Here is a 19,135-nt window from a genome sequence, read left to right as displayed (position 1 = left end):
TGATGCGACAGGACAATGATTCAGTCTGCGATACAGAGGCTTATTTCATTGCAGTGTAGGGATCGTAGTCGAAAATATGTTTCATAGCAACGAAACCAAAGACAGAGGTAACGTGTAACAATATCTGAGAAATAAGTATATAAACATGCAAAAGATTTTGCAAAACCAAGCTGGATATATCTCATGCAACTAGAAAGTATAGTCATCCGATTCATCAGCTCGCCGAGTCTCTGGTCCTTCTCCACCTACGGTTCGCTTGCTGCTCATGTTGGCCCTCTGAACCAGGCGAACTAGCGCTTGCACAACTTCTGACATAGGTGGTCGGAACTCAGGCTCGGGCTGCCAACAGAAACAAAATCCAACGAACTCAATTAAAGTTCAAACATAATCCAGATGAGTGCAAACAGCTACACTGCAGCTTTGGTACACAATGCCAGATATGTCAAGTTTTGCCTAGGCAAAATGAATCAAACAAAGTATTGTATGTGATGCATGGTTTTACCTGTACGCAGAGAGCTATCACATCAGCGAATCGAGAAAGCGATTTTGCAGGGTATAGCCCCTTGAGGTCAGGATCGATCATCCTGTCTAGTGCATCGATGTCATGGAGCTGAGGTGTAGCCCATCGAACCAATGACTGCTCAGATCTTGGTCTCGAGCTGTAAGGAGTTTTGCGACGACAAACCAGAGCATCAGCATCAGCATCAAACAACAAAACCAACTGATTTCAGCTGCGCCACATGGATAATATATCACCCAAGGCATGAAAAGAAAATCCTTATAGGATTGTGTATATTGAATGCGAATAAGTAGACTGGCAAGATGCCTTTCAATTGACTCTGAAAGGCAGAGCAAGGTTAAGTTTGGAATCACAGAAATTTGGTGCTGCTTGGATTCTGTTTGTGAATCAAGTTATAGCAAATATAGAGTTACCTGTCGAAAGGCTTCCGCCCAGTCAAAAGTTCTAGCATGACAACACCAAAGTTGTAGACATCACTCTTCAAAGTATACTGGCCAGACATGGCAACTTCAGGAGGACTATATCCAGATGCCATATTCTGTTCAGATGCCTTCAGAGAAAAAATAAGGAAAATTAATTATCTTAATTTATATGGCAAAGACTAATCCAAGCATGTTGATAAAAATAACTGCTTCTAGCAAGAATCCTATGTAAATATCAGTACTACCGCCTACAAAACAACTGTAGAAAATTATCATCTAGAGGAGGTGAATCCATCACTTGAGCTGTATTAAACATGCATATGAACACAGGACATGGACACAACACAATATAGATGCTGATATGGCAGATGTAACAAAAGGACAGGGCACTGCATTGACAGTCTTATGAGGCGATTGATACATATATATTTCATAATTCATAGGCTATAATAATATTATGATTTGTATAGCGTAGACAATCAATGGTCATGATGTGTAGATATGCACAGGGCTGCAGTTTTTATATAAAACTAAAATGAAGTATAACAACCATTCATATAAGAAGCGCCATTCACAAAAGTATTTGACACACATACAGATGTACATAAACAGATATATATAATACAAAATTAAGGAGTAAGCCTAAAGTCCAAATACATATATATTGTCAATATCAACATGTACTAAGGTCTTAGATCCATGATTTAAGCAAACATATATAATCCTAATATCTCTTTGAACTGTTGGGCACATGTCAAGAGGTGTCTGGTCAGGGTCGGTGTCTTACACACTTATGCAAGCATGTTGAACTGTGCTTCATGGATTGAGCCACAGCCATTAGCAGCTCTTGATATCTTTTCCTATTAAATCTTGGGTCTAGAATTTCAGTACAATTTGTCTAGGCTGATCCCTGCATTGGTCTATGTTTATCTCAGAGAAAATAATGTTAGCTACTAATCCACTTTGTTGAGCTGTTTGACTTATGGCAAGGTTAAATATTTCTCAGCCATGGATCTCAAACTGTTGTTACGACTACTTACAGTTAACTTCTAAAGACTGATCTTATGAAATCCTCAATCTGAACAGTGACCCCACCACACTTGTCACCAGAAGAACAGGAATGAGGCAAAAAGATGAGAAACAAAAAACTTCATCAGCACTTACTCATGGCTATAACATACCATAAGACCGGACCTATTAAATGGACAACAGGTTCAGCCATTGTTTGACATCATCTACACAGCTTTCAAACTCTAGCTCCCTAATCATATGCATAAAATAACATCACGACTATCATCTCATATCTGTGATCTATGCTTTCTTCCATCAGTCAGATATAATAAGTCCATATAGCTGTTAGCCTCACATTCTTCTTTTAACACCCAAGTTATCCACCTGAACTTAAACCTATATGGCTAGTGCTGCAATTAAGCTTCTTAACCAATGGATCCTATGTCATCAACAGCTTAGTCAGTCTCTCCATTAATCATATCCAATACAGCACCAACACATGCTGCCACAATTTTAAGCTTAGTATCTGTTCCTGCAAGTTAGCCAGTTACATGCTATACGATTCTCTGAATCCCCACTGTCAGAGGGAAACTAACTTTCTGACATACCTCTGAAACTTGAGAAGTCAAAAGGATCAGTATCCATCAGTTATTCATCTTCATTCTTAAGTAACTTGCTTAATATACTGAATTTCTCCCCTCCTTTTCCATATTCTTTCACTTCATTCACATCCTCCTATAAAGCAGGACTTAAATGTCACATAGTATACAGTTTTGTTTAATTGATATTGTGAATGAAATAACAATGGCAAATAACAGAGATTAGCTTAAGTGACCATAGAATACAAGAAACTGATTTTTCCTCAGGAAATTGCTAAATGTTTCTCTGGTAAAATGCAGATAATTCTAAAGATATAATGTTATTATCAACGACATATATTTACTGCTAAAACCTTGTAGAAAAACTAATTCAAAGTAGACATATATGACATAGAGCTTTACCTGAAATTCTGCATCAGGAACAAGGCTCTCGAACCCACAATCTGAAAGGTGTGGGTTGAGCTCCATGTCTAACAATATATTGGATGACTTAAAATTCTTGTGGACAAGAGACGGTGAGCAAACTTCATGCAGATACCTGCAAGTAACATTTAACAACATGATTGATTTGAAGTAAAAAGGGGAACAGATACCTCAACTATATGAAATACCATTACATCTTTTACAACTCGTAGATAATATTCATGAATTAGTATATATAGTTTGTAATATTCATGAGTTTTTGCATAATACATTACTATTCGGTTTATTGCAAATAATATATTTGTTCACTAGGAATCATATCATTTGATACCTAAATGGGGTTTTGGTAACTATGACAATTTTCATATATGATGTGAAAGGTCACTGACAAGTTTGTGTATCATGGCATCTAGGACTCAATCACCCAACCTCAAGTTTGTGTATCAAGTCGGTCATTCATGCCTGTTATACTTGAAAGCAAGGTATACAGTTTCGAATAATACCGCCCGTACCGAGCGGTATGTACCGGTCTGTCAGTTGATTGGTACACGGACCACCCGTTACCGGACGGTATATATATATATATATATATATATATATATATATATATATATATATATATATATATATATATATATATATATATATATATACCGAGCGGTATACCGCTCGATATACAGTATTGTACCATACCAAGCGACTATCGAAACGTCAGTACGGTACGATATTTCAAACTTTGCTTGAAAGAAATAGTTTATTCGTTGGTTTAAAAAAAAAGGTGAGATAGAAGAACCTCGTTGCAAAAAGGATAAGACGTTTAACATAATACTGCTAATGGGTACGGAGAGCAGCAGAAATGTATAACTAATGCTACCAATTCAAATCCTCAACTTAACATAACATACTTCAATCTGAGTACTCAATTAAACTATTATCTGGTTGTGAGAAACTTGACATTCTTTAAGATGAAAAAATGACTGTCAACCATTAAGTTTGTCATAGCCATTGAAATCTTCTGCAATAAGACAGTTTCTGTAGAACCAGCAAACTTGTCCAATTTTATGGCCGAATTTCTCCACAAGACATTACTAGCTTTGAACAAGATTCATGGGTTGATCATGTAAGGCAATGTTAAGTCCTAAAAAATTTGCACGGAGAAGATGGTCCAAACATGTACTTGAATAGTTCAGGAAGGCCAAAAACACCATACAAGAGACAAATGCAATACTGTAAAGATTGTGAGTCAGAATAATGATTCTCTAAGTCTAATGATGAGAAATGAGATCATTGATTTTGTTGATGGAAGACATCTGTGTCAACACAAGAAAATTCTCAGAGAATATTTCTAGCCAGCCTGAAGCAAGATTAGAAGTAATTTCTTGATCAAATGGCATATATGATTTTGTCAACCACAGAAACAAAAAAAATCAGGTTTAACAAAAAGACAAAAAAAGAAGAACATATTTTCACTTACTCTAATGCTCGTGCTGTGCCAAGGGCTATTTTGACACGAGCATTCCAGCTCAATGACTTGCTGTATTCATCTGAGAGGTGAAGCAGATCATGCAGCGAGCCATTCTTGTAAAATTCATATACCAGTAGATGCTGCCCATGTTCCGAACAATAACCTACCAGTTCACACAAATTTGGGTGATGCAGACGTGAGATATTTGAAACCAGTTCAATGAAGCAATCTGGTAATTGATTGGGCAGAGCTGAAGAATTTATCTTCTTCACAGCCATAATCTACAGACAAATAGTATTTATCTTCAGTTCCTAAATTCCTGAAAGAAGCTACTATTATACAGAATTTCAAAGAGCAGAAAACATTAATGGAGTGTTGTGAAGTACATGCTTATTTATGGACATAAGGGGCAGTAATATCTCCAAGAACTAATTTTCAGTTACATCGTCGAGAAAATTTGTCTCATGAACATATTGAAAAAAAGAAAGGATATTACTATGGAAACTCAATAGAAGCTTGTAACTAGGTAAGCGAGTATTTTACAAGAACATGACAACCACTACTACTGCAGTAGAAAAATTAAAGTGCTTTCTTGTGCATGATGATTCATGAGCTCTACTGTCGTTATAGAAGTGCATTAACTTACTAATATGAAAATTCATGAGCTATTATTAGACATGCCATCTCTATTTATTATTGATGATGAACCTGCTAGAAAGTGAAAGAATTAGTTGGTTGTTTGTTTTTTTAGAAAATTATTTTTGAAATTTATGCTACTTGGTTTTGATTTGTCAATATAGTTGGCATGGTTGTTCCATCAGTTTTGCAGCCATCCTGCAGAACTTGATGCTGCTTCTAGTGACAACAAATACTCCCCATTAATATGATTCATTTTTAATGATAAAATATCTCCAATGTTTCATCTCCCAAGTTAGTCTCCTTTTCCAAGAGAAACAGACACCTCACATGAAATATGCTATTCAAACCTAAATAACAGAGATGCTTAGTTGAGAAAGAAAAGATAAAAATGAATCAAGATCAATGTAAGGATAGAAACACTCTCATTTGAAGTAAATATTACCTTTCCATCACTAAATTGTGCCTTGTAAACACGACCAAAAGAGCCTTCACCTACAAGATTATCTATGCTGAAGCTATCTGTGGCAATCTGCAAATCTGCTACTGAATAAACAGCTGCCTTTATTGGTGTTGTGTTAGCCTTCTTCACAATAGGCTTGTTTGAGAAATCATCTTCGTCAAATGATTTATGCCTCTCGATAGGTGGAGGTTTAAGGCTTATAGGAGCAGGTGGTGGCAATATTGCTGTATGAGATGTAGAGGATGCCTGGATTGTCTTCATCTCTATAAAAGATTGTTCAACAATAAGCAAAAAAATAATACATAGTATGAACCAGAAATCTAATTACCTAATAACAGTGAAAAGAATAGCTAATGTTCATTTCACATGGAAAGTATCTTAAAATTTGTCTGGTACAAATCTAAAACTAAAGACCAACAGGCACAGATGAAAAGCCAAAGACTGAAATCAGCTTATGATGTTTTGAATGTCACTGAGTCTACTATGATTAGATATTTGTCATGAGTTATCTATTTAAGAATTTAACCTACAACATGTTTACAACACTTGTCCAACTCATCAAATTTTATGGTCCAAAAGTCTTGATATGAATCCTAATAGACAACAAGTAAGAAAAGCTTTCGTCAAACGTTTAACCAAAATGCATTGATGTTCTTTCAAACTGCACATTTTGCCAATACAAGTAATTCTAATAGGGAACCTCTTAAGTCAACATTTCTCCCAAAAAACCAGCCAGTTTCTGATACAGTGAGACAAGCAAATAGTCCTGATGAATGGTCGCTTGTACCATGTCAGCAGCCTTAATTGCATAGGGCCTAAATAAATGGTGCCCAATGCCATCACATAAAGTTCTTGGAGTATTGGTGCCTCTGCACCTTTATATTTCAATTCTACCTTCTTTAGTAAGTCAAATGGGATGAAAGGCATTTATGAATGATTTCATCATGCTTCCAGATCAGGCGACCTCATGATAGTTACCTGAGTTATATGCATGTTAGGAGTTTATGTGAAAAGAAAAGTGGCTACCTCGTTACTTGTACTTAGCAGCCTTTGCTTTTTACCAGCTATTAAAAGGATTGATGAACTTTGAAAAAGAATGTGCTTCGATGAAGTGAAAAAGAAAGATCTAGTTGGCAATTTATCTTTTGGAGGTTATAATGTTATATAACATTGACAGGTTCCAAATGTGTGTTATCAAATGCTTTCTATAGATTTAACCAATATGTAAAGGGAATCCGATGCTTTATATCAGTGGCTAACTTATGCAATAGAACTTTACACAACTAGAAATCAACCATCTAAATCAATTGGTGTAGCCTAACAATAGATGAGTTTTAATTTCATCAACAAAAAAGTTAAAGCACTACAAACATGACTAATCAAGAATGGCATGCAACAAACCATAAACATAACACCTCAAATAAAAGGACAAAAAACCGAAGCTATATAGCTTTAAAATTATTATTCTTGTTCAAAAGTAGAGTTTTTAGTCATTAAAACATAAATCTAAAAAATGAAATTAAAAAAATACATCAGATAAATATCTGTTACAGGTCTCTAATAAATTATAAGGCCCAGCTGAGTGGTCATTCAGCTAAAGAACTTTCGGGCCTTGTATGTTCAGAGAAGTTAATAAGTTTGTACATGTTAATACTTCGTTAAAAGTACGTGAAGATACATTCACTCAGAATAAGTAGGCAACTATTTGGTCCAATCCCAAGTCATGATACAACATTACACATAGGAATACTTCGATCTGTGCAACATATTGGTATTATAGAGTCAGAAATTAATCCAAAATGTCCTTTGTTCAACATTTGAAAAAAAAAAAAAAAATGCTCCCTCACATCCCTTGTTGCAAGTGGTTGCATGAGATCTGCCAAAAATTCTCTCTTAGTTGGTTGATGCAGCTAAACTGAAGCAAGAAATGGATGCCAATGATGAAGTGGATGGCATAGGACTGTAGATCTCATGCCCTCAAGTGGGAAATGCAAATTAAAGGCAGCAGTTGATTGAAGAGAGGCTGGCAGATCACATGCTTCATGTGTATAATAAATAAAATAAAATAAAATAATCCAAAGAAAATACATTTACACGAGTCCAATTACCTTTAGCATCATTGGAAGCAAGAGGGGCAAAAGGCGGATCTTTTTCAAAAATTTCTTCCTTTGAATGCTTTTGTGATTTCCTCCTCATCAAGAAAAATGCAAGTATTCCTCCTACGACCAAAACAGATATGACGATTCCCGCTATAACCCCAGCACCTATACCAGAGTTATTTCCGCCACCAGATGATTTGTTACTTCCACCAGAATGTTGGCCTGGGTTGCTTTTTCGACTTGGTGGAGGAGGCCTATAAGGTGGTGGTGGAGGTGCTGGTGTTGAGCTCCATGAGTTACCATCAGTACTACAAATATAAGATAAGTACATGAGGCTTTTATATGGAAATTTACATGGTTATTAGGTCATCATTTATGCCAACAAAACAATGAGTACTCACCGAAGATTATTAATCTTTTTCAACTGATCAGGAATCCATCCTGTAAAGCGGTTATTTGCCACATTCCTAAAAGCAAGAATGTGTAAAAAGTGTACAATATGCAAACTATTTCTATTATACAGGGACATTTCTGTGTATACAAACTTACAAATCTTGTAGGGGAAGATTGGCAAGGATGTCTATGTGGCCAGTAAATTGGTTGTTCTCCAAATATCTGCATAATGTAAATGGATGTTAACATGAGTACCTTTTTTATGAAAACATGTTAGAAATAAATATATTCAACATACAAGGTTGTCAAACTTGATAGGTTGCTGAAGGTCTGCGGAAGATCACCAGTCAGTTGATTGAAGGACAGGTCCCTGCAGTAAGAAGAACTTAATCTTTAACTTAGATATTCACTTGGATAATGTCATCAAAGGAAACATCAGTGCAACATCAATCGCCTATCAGTTTCTAGCAGGATCTGCTGGTGAAATGAACAAATTGGCAAAAACAATGAACCTTCTAGAAATTATCATTCACCATTTTCAATAATTTTCCAGAACATGAAATTTAGCCCAAGCTCTGCAACTGAATTTAAGAATGTGACATGGTACACCAAATGCAAGCTTTAATATTCAGAAATAGGTGTTCCAGAAAAAAAAAATTCTGGCAAACCGAAAGGTTGATGATTGGACAGGTGTTTTTTATGAAACAATGAGTAAAACAAGGCCAAGAAAGTACAAGTTGTACTTACATTGTTGTGAGATTAGTAAGGCCTCCAAACATTTCGGTCAGATTTCCTTGTAGCTGATTATGAGCAAGATTTCTACATCAATGAGAAATTGGTTTAGTTTGAAAGCATCTAATAATCAGTAATGGGATTACAAAGCCACTTACAGATATTTAAGTGTCACCATCAGGGAGATTGAATAAGGTATATTTCCAGAAAATTGGTTACCGCCAAGGTTTCTGCACATGTTATCCTTATAAAATAGTCACAAGAAACCAAGAAAACAGTTGATGCTATCCACATTCACGGTAACTTACAGGCTCTGGAGGTTTGGAGGAAGATTATAAGGTAACTGGCCTCCGCTTCCAATATTATTATTGCTCATGTCACTGTGTCAATATCAAGAAATTAAATTCCAAATTCTAAATACATATACACAGTGAGTTATCCAACTCACAGTTCTGCCAGTGAAGTCATGGTTTGCAAATTATAGCCTAGTGTTCCAGAGAGTCCCAACCCAGACAATTTGCTGATATAGTCCAAAAGGGAAACATGTATCAGATAAAGTAGGGATTAGCAACATTTCCAAACATCAATTCCACTTTGATGAAACCTCACATAGTTGTAATGGCCGATCCAGTGCATGTAACACCCAGCCATGATTGCCCACAGGGATCACCACCATTTGCAATCCAGCCGGTTAGCTGAGATGGTGAATTCAGGCTGGTAAACAGGACATTGAGAGTTGAAACTGCAAATGGAACATTACAACAAAAAAATTTAGTACTCAACTTAGCAAATCGTGAATCTCAGACTATGCCCTTCATTACATACAGTAGGAACCAATGCTTTCAAGATAAGAGCAAAAAAAAATTGAAGCAGAAATATTGGCAATTTCAATTAGCTCATTGCAACTTTTATTTAAAAGAGAGTGATGCAGTTGCAATCGGGACGGTTTTCATTTACATTTCTCAGGGTTGCAGGCCAAAACACCAGGAACATCTAGCAAAGGGTAAAATTCGCCTCAAAAGTAGAAGCACTCTTCTGTCTCCTAAACCCACAAACAAGAAATCAAGGCATCTCCCCTTGTTTGGAAACGTATCTTCTCTCTTTTTTTCCGTCAAAGGTTAGATCTTCCTTCAAATCCAACCAAAATCTACATATATAGTTCCAGCGTTTAACACCCACCATAAACCAAAAGGTACCCAAATCTTTGATCCCAAAATCCAGCAAAGAAGGCAAGAACAAGGATCAAGAACACGACTTTTCGCCTTTTAGACAATGCCCACATAAAAAAAGAACCAAGATTCAGCATCAACATGTTAATGCGGTGATCCTCTCTATCTTTCCATTCAAATCTAACAATAAGTCCGACTCGAAAAAGATTCCACCCAAAAGAAAAGGAGAAAAAAAGAAGCTCCCTTTTTATTTCAAGAAAAAGAAAGGAAAAAGCTGCTGAGGATCTGAAACCACTCACCGTCATTCTGGTCCGTGGCGCCACCGACACCTCCCGGATTGCCGACCAAAATGCAGGCGAAGAGAACCCCAATCGCCAGCGTCTCTCTCCCTCTCGCCTTCGCCATTCTCCCCCCTCGGCACCAAGGATTACAGGAACAGACAAGCCCCTCTCTCCCCACCTCGACTCTCTGCTGTGGCTACACTATACAACAATAATCATGCCAATAATTCGACTATTTCTGCTATATATTATTATTCACCGAAAAGAGGAAGGAAGGGAAGCAAGCTGGCACGACGAGGGAGAAGAATCCAAAAGCCAAGAATTTATAGAAGATAAAGAGGACAATCATCACATTCCGATCTCGATGATCGGGGCGGGTAGTAGATGCTCGATCACGGTAAGAAATGATTACTGTCCTGTTACTGTGAGCTGAGAGAAGAGGGCTTTTTGCTGCCGCTGCAGTAGAACCAACCAAGAGAACGGAGACAGAAAGCGACAGAGATGGGCACCGACCGGTGACCGGACTCATGTCGGTGGGCGGATCGGCACCGTCGGATTCCGACGGTGATAATCTTGATGCTGATTAATCTGATCCGAATTATCATATGATTGACTTAAAAGCTAAGAATGCGTCAAAAGATTAATAAGATAGTTATGAGATTAGAATATTTAGGAAGACATCGATGACATGTCTTGCAAGATAGCATGACTAAGAGAATCCATCATTAGCTGTTGCATAATTGAAGGCCAATTGGTCTCCTCCCACTACTCTTTCATTTCATTTCTCTTCCAGCAAGCAACTAACGTTTTTATTTTATAATATTACATATATATATATATATATATATATATATATTACCCCCAAATAAGGGATTTTTATATTCGTCTCTTAAATTTTAAGTTCAACATATATATAATCATTTTTAATATAATCAACATTCTCAATCGATCGGAGATACGATATATAGAATTCAATCAATCATATCTACTTATCGAGGATACGATATAAAGAATATTATTTATAATATTTTTATTCTCTTGTTCCTTCTTTGTAAATAGGAGACTTTATGATTTCATATGTTAAACTCTTTTTTTATATCATATAAAAATATCTTATTAACTTGAGTATCGAAATGATTTTCTCAGTATGCTCTTAAACTAGAGCACTAGTCTTATGAGTGATGTTAGGGTTGTGAAGAATTCTTCAAAAACAACATACCACCTCGAAGATTCAATTGTAAAGTAATGTAAAAATGAGTCAAACCTAATAATAATTTATCATTTTCAACACTAAGAATCTAAAAAACTTATTTACATGCAATTATGTTAGTTACGATAAGTAAATTATTAATTTTATAATATATATAATTATTTTAAAAATTATATTATGATGTTAAAAATATTAACAATATTTTAGATATTTTATGCGTATTATTTAACTAAAAGTAGTTCCAAAAGATGTTCTACATGGATGTTTATGGTAATGACATGTGTCGAGAATATTATTTAAAAAAGGAATATACATATTGTATTAAAATTTATAATGAAAAATATGATATTTTAAAATTTTTTAATATATATATATATATATATATATATATATATATATATATATATATATATATATGTGTGTGTGTGTACAAATCCATTCATTATAAATCTCCCCAGTCTAACAATAATTTTGAAAAAAAAAAAACTCTCCAACATGCAACTGTGATTGTATTTGGAACCTCCTCAATCAAATAGTCGTTTTGAGAACAAAAACCCAGTATAAATAACAAGAAGAAATTGATCAAGAACAGCTTGAACAAGTCTCCATACCGCATTAGTTTATAGTTGTACTTCAAGCAATTAGGAAGAGTTGTTGATTTCTTGGAGGCATTTAATCACTCCAAATCTTTCCTTCGGTCCATTTTATTCAGCTGCTGAACTCACAAACACATTAAAATAAACTAGTCTTACAATAAATTAGAATCGTTAAAATAGTGTTGAAGTAGTAGCATTATTAATTACCAACACATTGATCTGAACGTATACAAACTGTTCGACGTTGGATCAGTTGGTCAACCTGTTAGGATCAACAACACTAATAGAGCGGGTGGTGAATTAGTACAGTGAAAACTTTCATCGGTTTAAAAAGATTTCATACGAAAATCGTTTCAGAAAGATCTTTAACTTGAGAGCAAACGAAAGTATAGTTGATATAAAGCAACTGAGGCAGTTTGCAATTAAGATAAAGAGCAGAATGTAAATACAAATCGAGATTTAGAGTGGTTCGGTCAATCTTGACCTATATCCACTTTTACCTTCCTCCTCCGACGAGGTCACCGACGTCCATTAGAGGCCTTCCTTCAATAGACGAAGGTCAACTACTCTTTTACAGCTTTTCTCCTTTTGACGGGTTTAGGAGACAACCCTTATAAGTTTTCACTCTTCTATCAAGACTTGAAAGAAAAGAGGGAGAGGAACTCTAGCCTTTTATAACACTTTTAAGCTCTTAAATACTCAAAATAAAAGCAAGCTTTTAGTGTCCTTTTATGCAAGAACGGGTGGGGTTTATATAGGCCCCAATCAGTTTGAATTCGGAGCTCAAAAGTGTCTATTCTCGGATTTTCGAGGTCCTAGCGGTACTACTACCTGTCATCTGTCACTTAGCAGTACTACCGCTTAGTCTGAGCGGTACTATCGCTTGACATCGCTCGAAGACCGAGCTCAAGCGGTACCACCGCTTGACAGGGGCGGTACCACCGTCGGCAGTAATAACTGCCGACGGTATCACCGCCTGACAGGGGCGGTACTACCACCCAGAACTCCTGGGAGACCAAGTCTCCTAGGCGATGCCACCACTGGCCCTAGTGGTGTTACCACCGGCCAGGAATTTTGGGTCCGAATGAGCTAATCTATTCGACCCAATTTGGATGGCCTAGTTGGCCCCAGATTAAGTTAATGGGGTTACCTCCCAATCCTAACTTAATCTACATGCTAACTACGACAATTAAGACATCAATACTACAGATCGTGTTCCGGTGCGTCAATCGCTTCTTCCGACGAGCTTCCGACGAACTTCTGGTGAACATTTGACGAACCCTCGACGATGCTCTGGCGGACTCCCGGCAAACTTCTGGACTTGCAACGATCCTCTTGGCGAGTTCCGACGAGCTTCTTTGGCAAACTCCTGGACTTGTCAGATTGTTCTCGCAGAACCTTCGACGACAGTCCGGACTTCCAACGAACTCTCGAACCCCCAACTTAATCTTGGTTTGACTCTAGCTCAATACCTGCTACATGTCTTACTGCCATCATAGTTAATCCTGTACATTTATCTCAACATACAGATTAGATAACTAAATAATAATTAATTTTACCATCAACATTCAACCCAACCCTACTGTCTTAAAGAACTGCTAACCACGTACGTACATGAATTGTTCATCGACGCGACTCATCGATCGACCGAGGTACGAGCATCAACAACAATCAACAGTAGTCTAATTTGCGTTTGAGAGTGTAATAACGCTACTGACCGGATAGCTAATGATCCGAAACCCTACATGGCAGACTTGCAAGTCCCAAGTGATTCGGACAAACATTTGTGATTGTCATTTGAGGTGATAGTTTGAAACAAAGTCAACGTTTAGAAGTCCGCATCGAACCCCCACCTGCATGGCTGGTGTGCAACATGTGTCGGTGGCGTTACGTGGTGGGAATACCTCCGTGTGAGGTTCGTGGTGGTGGCCGATCCCTCCCATTGACGGCGAGGGGCGAGGCGAAGCTTCCATGACACCCCATCACGGCGGTGGCCTGATATCTCAATAGAAACATATATATATATATATATATATATATATATATATATATATATATATATATATAAAGGTAAAAATTTAATTATAGAACCATAGAAGGGGGTCCTTTTCATAGTGAGTGGTCCTCAGAGTATTAGCTAAATTGAGAATATTCTTCACTTGTATTCATGATGATATGATAAATTTGGATGATGTGTGACTGCCTTGGTTGAATAAACTCTACAGGTTAAGACCTATTTAATTGAAAAATATTAATATCAGGTTTAAAAGTGAATGATACAATTCACAACTTAAACTGTCATGTCCCAACTATTAGGGGTGTTTTACATGGACATGGACAGCTTTCATGTCGGAAACCTCCATGGGGTGAAACATAAATTAGGGGATGTATTGGATTTAAGTTGGGTGGACATACAATTGTATGAAATATATTAGAAATAATCTTGAAGCAAACTTCATGAAGTCCAATCCCCTCAAGGTATGCAAGATCCTATGATGGAAGATGCTGTAAGGTAAAGTAATTAGGACATGGATTAGGTTGCAAGTAACTGCAATGGAAGGGAACTATGAGTGCCATGAAATGACAGTCACCAACTCATTTGAAGAGGATGTGTTGGGTCATGTGAAGTTGTAGGATGACTACAAGTACTGTTGATTCACTCGCATCTTACCCTTTCATTCTCTTGGAAACTAACTATCAAGTATTAGATGGCAGTGACGCAGCTTTCGTCTTTATGTGAAGAACGTATTCTTGAGTTGGTAGGAAGCATCAACTACTCCAACTAATTGCTGTAGCTTTCCATCATTGTCATACATAATTATGGAGTAATGATGGCCCTTCCTGATGCATCTTTCTTGAGAACAGGCCACATACTTTTCTTTAATAGTCTGATCTTATGTGTCTCTCTTTGAACCTGAAAACACTAAATGCAACAAGCACTTTTGTCATTTGATATAAACAATAAAGAATTTAAAATCTCATTTGATAAATTTTTAATACCTAAGATATCGACATAGTTGAACTCTTATATGATAAATTTTAAAGATATTAGCAAGTTAGCAAGGACTTTGAACGTGGATAGCAATCTCCTAAGATCAAATATCTTCTTTTCGACTTAGCATTTGAACAAGAAAACAATATCAATTTGTTACATGTGCGGTAATTCCATGATGAAACGTATAATACAAATAAATCTTAGTTTTCTTACTATTAATTTAGTGATGATTAAAAATAATTTTTTTTTATGGCCAGTAGGGATATTTCATTATGAAAAGTGATAGGACATATTTTGGCCCTATTTTGAACCACCGACAGATGTCGCATACCGACGCGACACCGTACGCCTCCAGAAGCGCGGGATGCACGCCATGTCAAGCTCCAACGGTGCGACTGTGCGGCCTGACCCCTCCAAGAGCTGGGGGCGATGTCGTTTGCTGTTAGGACAGTTCTGTCTGACGCCACTCAAGCACCCCCGAAGACGTCATCTCGTCAGAGAGGTTGTTCCATCCCCAGAGTCAATGGCCATGCTGGACCAAGGCCCGACCAATTCCCGCACGCAGGTATAAATACCCCCGACCTGATCCAAGAAAGGGGGAGGGGGGGGGAGGAAAAACAGGGAATAAAAACCAATCTAACTTGCTTGTCGGAGGGGCCAAAGTCGAGACACACCTGACGAAGGCCTTTTTGCAAGGAGGTGGTCGTCATCAAGCTGTAGGCGCCTTCACCCTGAAATTGTCTCCCAATACGCAGAGGAGGGCGACCCAATGGCTCGGATCCGACAGGTGCTAGTCTCATCTCCCGTTCCAAAGAGGAGCCCGCATGGTGAGGAAGGTCGCCATCTATCCTAGAGACGAGCGGACACATCTTCCCACAAACGGAGCTCGGGGGCGGCGGACCTTAGAAAGTCAACCCTCGTATTCCCATCAGAAGTTCCCGACGTCGGCACGTGGGCCTAACCGTGCTGACTCATCAATCACGGTACCTTTGTTAACTATCAGATTGGTGCTAGAAGGAGAGCCCATGTCGCAGGAACAGTTGACAGGAATGTGCCCCGGGAGGGAGCTCCCGACTGACCTCCCTTCCGCCGAGCCAGAAGGACAAGCCCTCTCCGCCCCTATGGACGGAAGGATTTTGGCTTCAATGCCTGATCGTTACTGGTGCCTGTTCAACGACCCAGGACTGTCGCCCCCGGGGCTCACCCCGAGGGGCCCGGCCGTGACGCCCGAGGTGTTTCTTAGCCTAACCAAGCAAGCACAGACCATGGCAGGCATGATGCACACACTCGCCCTGGTCATCCCCTAACTCGGGCGACCCCCGACGCTCCCGACCGATTTGGCCCGGCAACCCCCGAACGGGGAACAGCTCGGGGTTGGGGCAGTCTCTGGGCGGGCAACAAACCCGAGGGCTCCTCCCGAGTAGAACGCGCCCGCACCTTGCCGAGCCACCCCATCTCATCTAGAGCTTGACACTATATCGTCCGACTCGGTGGACGACTCACTCAGAGCACAGTTGTCCCGGGTCAATCAGCACCTGGACGCGTTCCAGCATGAGCTTCAGAGATCACGTAGTGAGCCTAGCGAGGGCGCTTCGGGTGGATCCCCCTTTACCCATGAAGTACAAGACAAGCTGGTACCCCTCAACTTCAGGTTCCCAACATTGGAAACGTACGATGGAGGCTCCGATCCCATGGAGCATGTCTTTGTATTCCGGGCCCAGATGGCCCTCTATGGCGCCTTCGATGCGCTGATGTGCCGAGCATTTTCGACCACTCTACGTAGCCTGGTGCGGATGTGGTTCAGCCGGCTATGCCAAGCTTCAGTCTCATCCTTCGACCAGTTGGCTGAGGAATTTGAGTAAAGTTTCCTCTCCAGCACGCGGCCTAGGCCCTCCATGGCCAATTTGCTCGCACTATCTTAGCGCGAGGATGAGTCACTCTCTCAGTTCGTGGCATGGTTCACCACCGAGATCCGAGGTTTTTCGGATGCTCACCCATCTTTAATCTTGCAGGCCTTTCTGATGGGTCTTAAACCCTCAAGGTTCTTCTAGTCGCTGATCGAGAAGTCGCCAGCAACCATTTCTGAGATGCTTTAGTGTGCCAACCAGTACGTTGCCACCGAGGCTTTGGTGGTAGGGAGGCACGTGGAAGGCAAGAAGCCGAGGATGGAGTTATCTCGAGGAACGACCTCGGCGGTCCTAATGCCTCCCCATCGAGGGCCCAACCGACAAGAGCTGTTGCTCCCAAGACCACCACCTCTCCCCTTAAACGCATCCCGCACTGAGATCTTTCTCCAGATCAAAGAGACGAGCCCCTCTTACAGCAGCCTCGCCCTATGAAGGCCGCCCGTAGAGACCAATCTAAATACTGTAGGTTCCACCGGGACCACGGCCATGACACAGAGGACTGCCATGACCTCCGGAACCAGATAGAAGCACTAATCTAGAGAGGCCACCTCGGACGCTATCTCAAGTCCCAGGAGGTGACTCCGCACCCCAGAGGGCCCCCCGAGAGACAGATCGACGTCATCTCTGGTGGACTGGTAGCCGGCGGCACTAGCACGGTAGCAAGAAAGGCCTATGCACGTTGCGAACACGGTGGAGAAGCGTCCCTAGCCTGAGCACGAGCCTACAATTACCTTTGGAGCTGGAGAGGTCGAGCGCTCCCACCATGATGACGCTCTAGTGATCTCTATCCAAATCGCCAATGCCCGGGTCAAGAGGGTGATGGTTGATACGGGGAGTTGTGCCGATGTCCTCTACTTCGATGCCTTTGGGAGGCTTGGTTTGACCCAGGAAAACCTTACCCCTATGACGTCAGCTCTTAAAGGGTTCACCGGAGATTTCATCTCCCCTCTCAGAACCACAGTGCTCCCCATCACCCTCGGGGAGGAACCGAGGACGAAAACAGTAATGACCACCTTCATGGTGGTTGACCTACCATCGGCCTACAATGTCATCCTCAGCCGTCTGACCCTCAACAGGATCCAGGCGGTGGTCTCTACCTATCACAGAACCATCAAGTTCCCAACCTTGGCAGCGATTGGGGAAGCTTGGAGCGACCTAAGGGAGTCGAGGCGATGCTACCTCACCACAGTCGCTCTCCCGCTAAAGCCTCCCCCAACCCTGGTTCCTGACCCCCGTGAGGCACCTGTACCACAAATGACGCTGGAGCCCCCGGAGCCACTTATCGAGGTGCCCTTGAAGCGGGGCAGACCCGACCAGACCATTAGAGTCAGGACTGCGCTCCCCGAAGCGGACCAGCTCCACCTTGTTGATTTCCTGAGGGAGAATGCTGACCTATTTGCATGGTCCCTCGAGGAGATGCTTGGGATTGACTCGGAGGTGGCGCAACACCGGCTCAACGTCGACCCTGGGGCGTGGCCGGTAAGGCAAAAGCTTCGAAGGTTCACCCCCGACCGGTAGAGGGTGATTCGAGACGAGGTCGATCGCCTCATAAAGGCTGGGTTCGTCGCCGAGGTTAAGTACCTCCGATGGTTATCTAATGTAGTCCTCGTCAGAAAGCCTAATGGAAGTTGGAGAATGTGTATTGATTATACCGACCTCAGTCGAGCATGCCCCAAGGACTGCTATCCGCTCCCCAGGATAGACCAGTTGGTCGACGCCACCGTCGGTCATGAACGCCTTACGTTCTTGGACACGTTCTCCGGCTACAACCAAATCCGGATGGTGACCCAAGACCAAGAAGATACTGCCTTCGTCACCAACCAAGGGGTGTACTGTTACAAAGTAATGCCTTTTGGCTTGAAGAACGCCAGCGCGACCTACCAAAGGATGGTCAGCAAGCTTTTCAATCACCAGCTCGGGAAAAACATGGAGGTGTACATAGATGACATGATTGTAAAAAGCAAGGTCATAGGGACACATTTGGCTGACCTGGCGGAAACATTCCAAACCCTCAAACAGTTCAACTTGCGTTTGAACCCAGCAAAGTGCATCTTCGGGGTCAGCTCGGGGAAGTTCCTTGGCTTCATCATTCACCGACGGGGAATTGACGCCCAGAGAAAGTTCACACCATTACTGAGATGCACTCCCCCCGCTCGGCCAAAGAAGTGCAGCGACTCGTCCGGAGGCTGGCAGCGTTCAGCAGGTTCGTATCGC

The 19,135-nt window shown here is 40.5% G+C and overlaps 1 protein-coding gene across 2 annotated transcripts; it reads right to left on the bottom strand.

Moving 5' to 3' along the window:
- Window positions 1-65: 65 nt before the first annotated feature.
- On the bottom strand, window positions 66-10,607 carry LOC135626229 (protein STRUBBELIG-RECEPTOR FAMILY 6-like). 2 transcript variants are annotated; one of them, XM_065131397.1, is made up of 16 exons: window positions 10,232-10,605; window positions 9,373-9,505; window positions 9,212-9,283; window positions 9,072-9,143; window positions 8,922-8,993; window positions 8,779-8,850; window positions 8,330-8,401; window positions 8,188-8,253; window positions 8,040-8,105; window positions 7,648-7,946; window positions 5,522-5,802; window positions 4,450-4,721; window positions 2,955-3,090; window positions 934-1,070; window positions 503-659; window positions 66-339 (listed from the first exon to the last, which is right to left on the bottom strand). In XM_065131397.1, exons 1-16 carry the CDS (start codon window positions 10,335-10,337, stop codon window positions 190-192), a joined length of 2,163 nt encoding a protein of 720 aa, XP_064987469.1. In that variant the 5' UTR covers window positions 10,338-10,605; the 3' UTR covers window positions 66-189. The 2 variants fall into 2 exon arrangements, with proteins under 2 accessions (XP_064987469.1, XP_064987470.1); XM_065131398.1 differs by lacking the exon at window positions 66-339 and having other exon boundaries at window positions 595-731; window positions 10,232-10,607.
- Between the last annotated feature and the right edge of the window lie 8,528 nt (window positions 10,608-19,135).

This window comes from Musa acuminata, chromosome BXJ2-11 (genome assembly GCF_036884655.1).
Source record: "Musa acuminata AAA Group cultivar baxijiao chromosome BXJ2-11, Cavendish_Baxijiao_AAA, whole genome shotgun sequence".
Lineage (NCBI taxonomy): Eukaryota > Viridiplantae > Streptophyta > Magnoliopsida > Zingiberales > Musaceae > Musa > Musa acuminata.
This window is presented reverse-complemented; position numbering and strand designations above follow the sequence as displayed.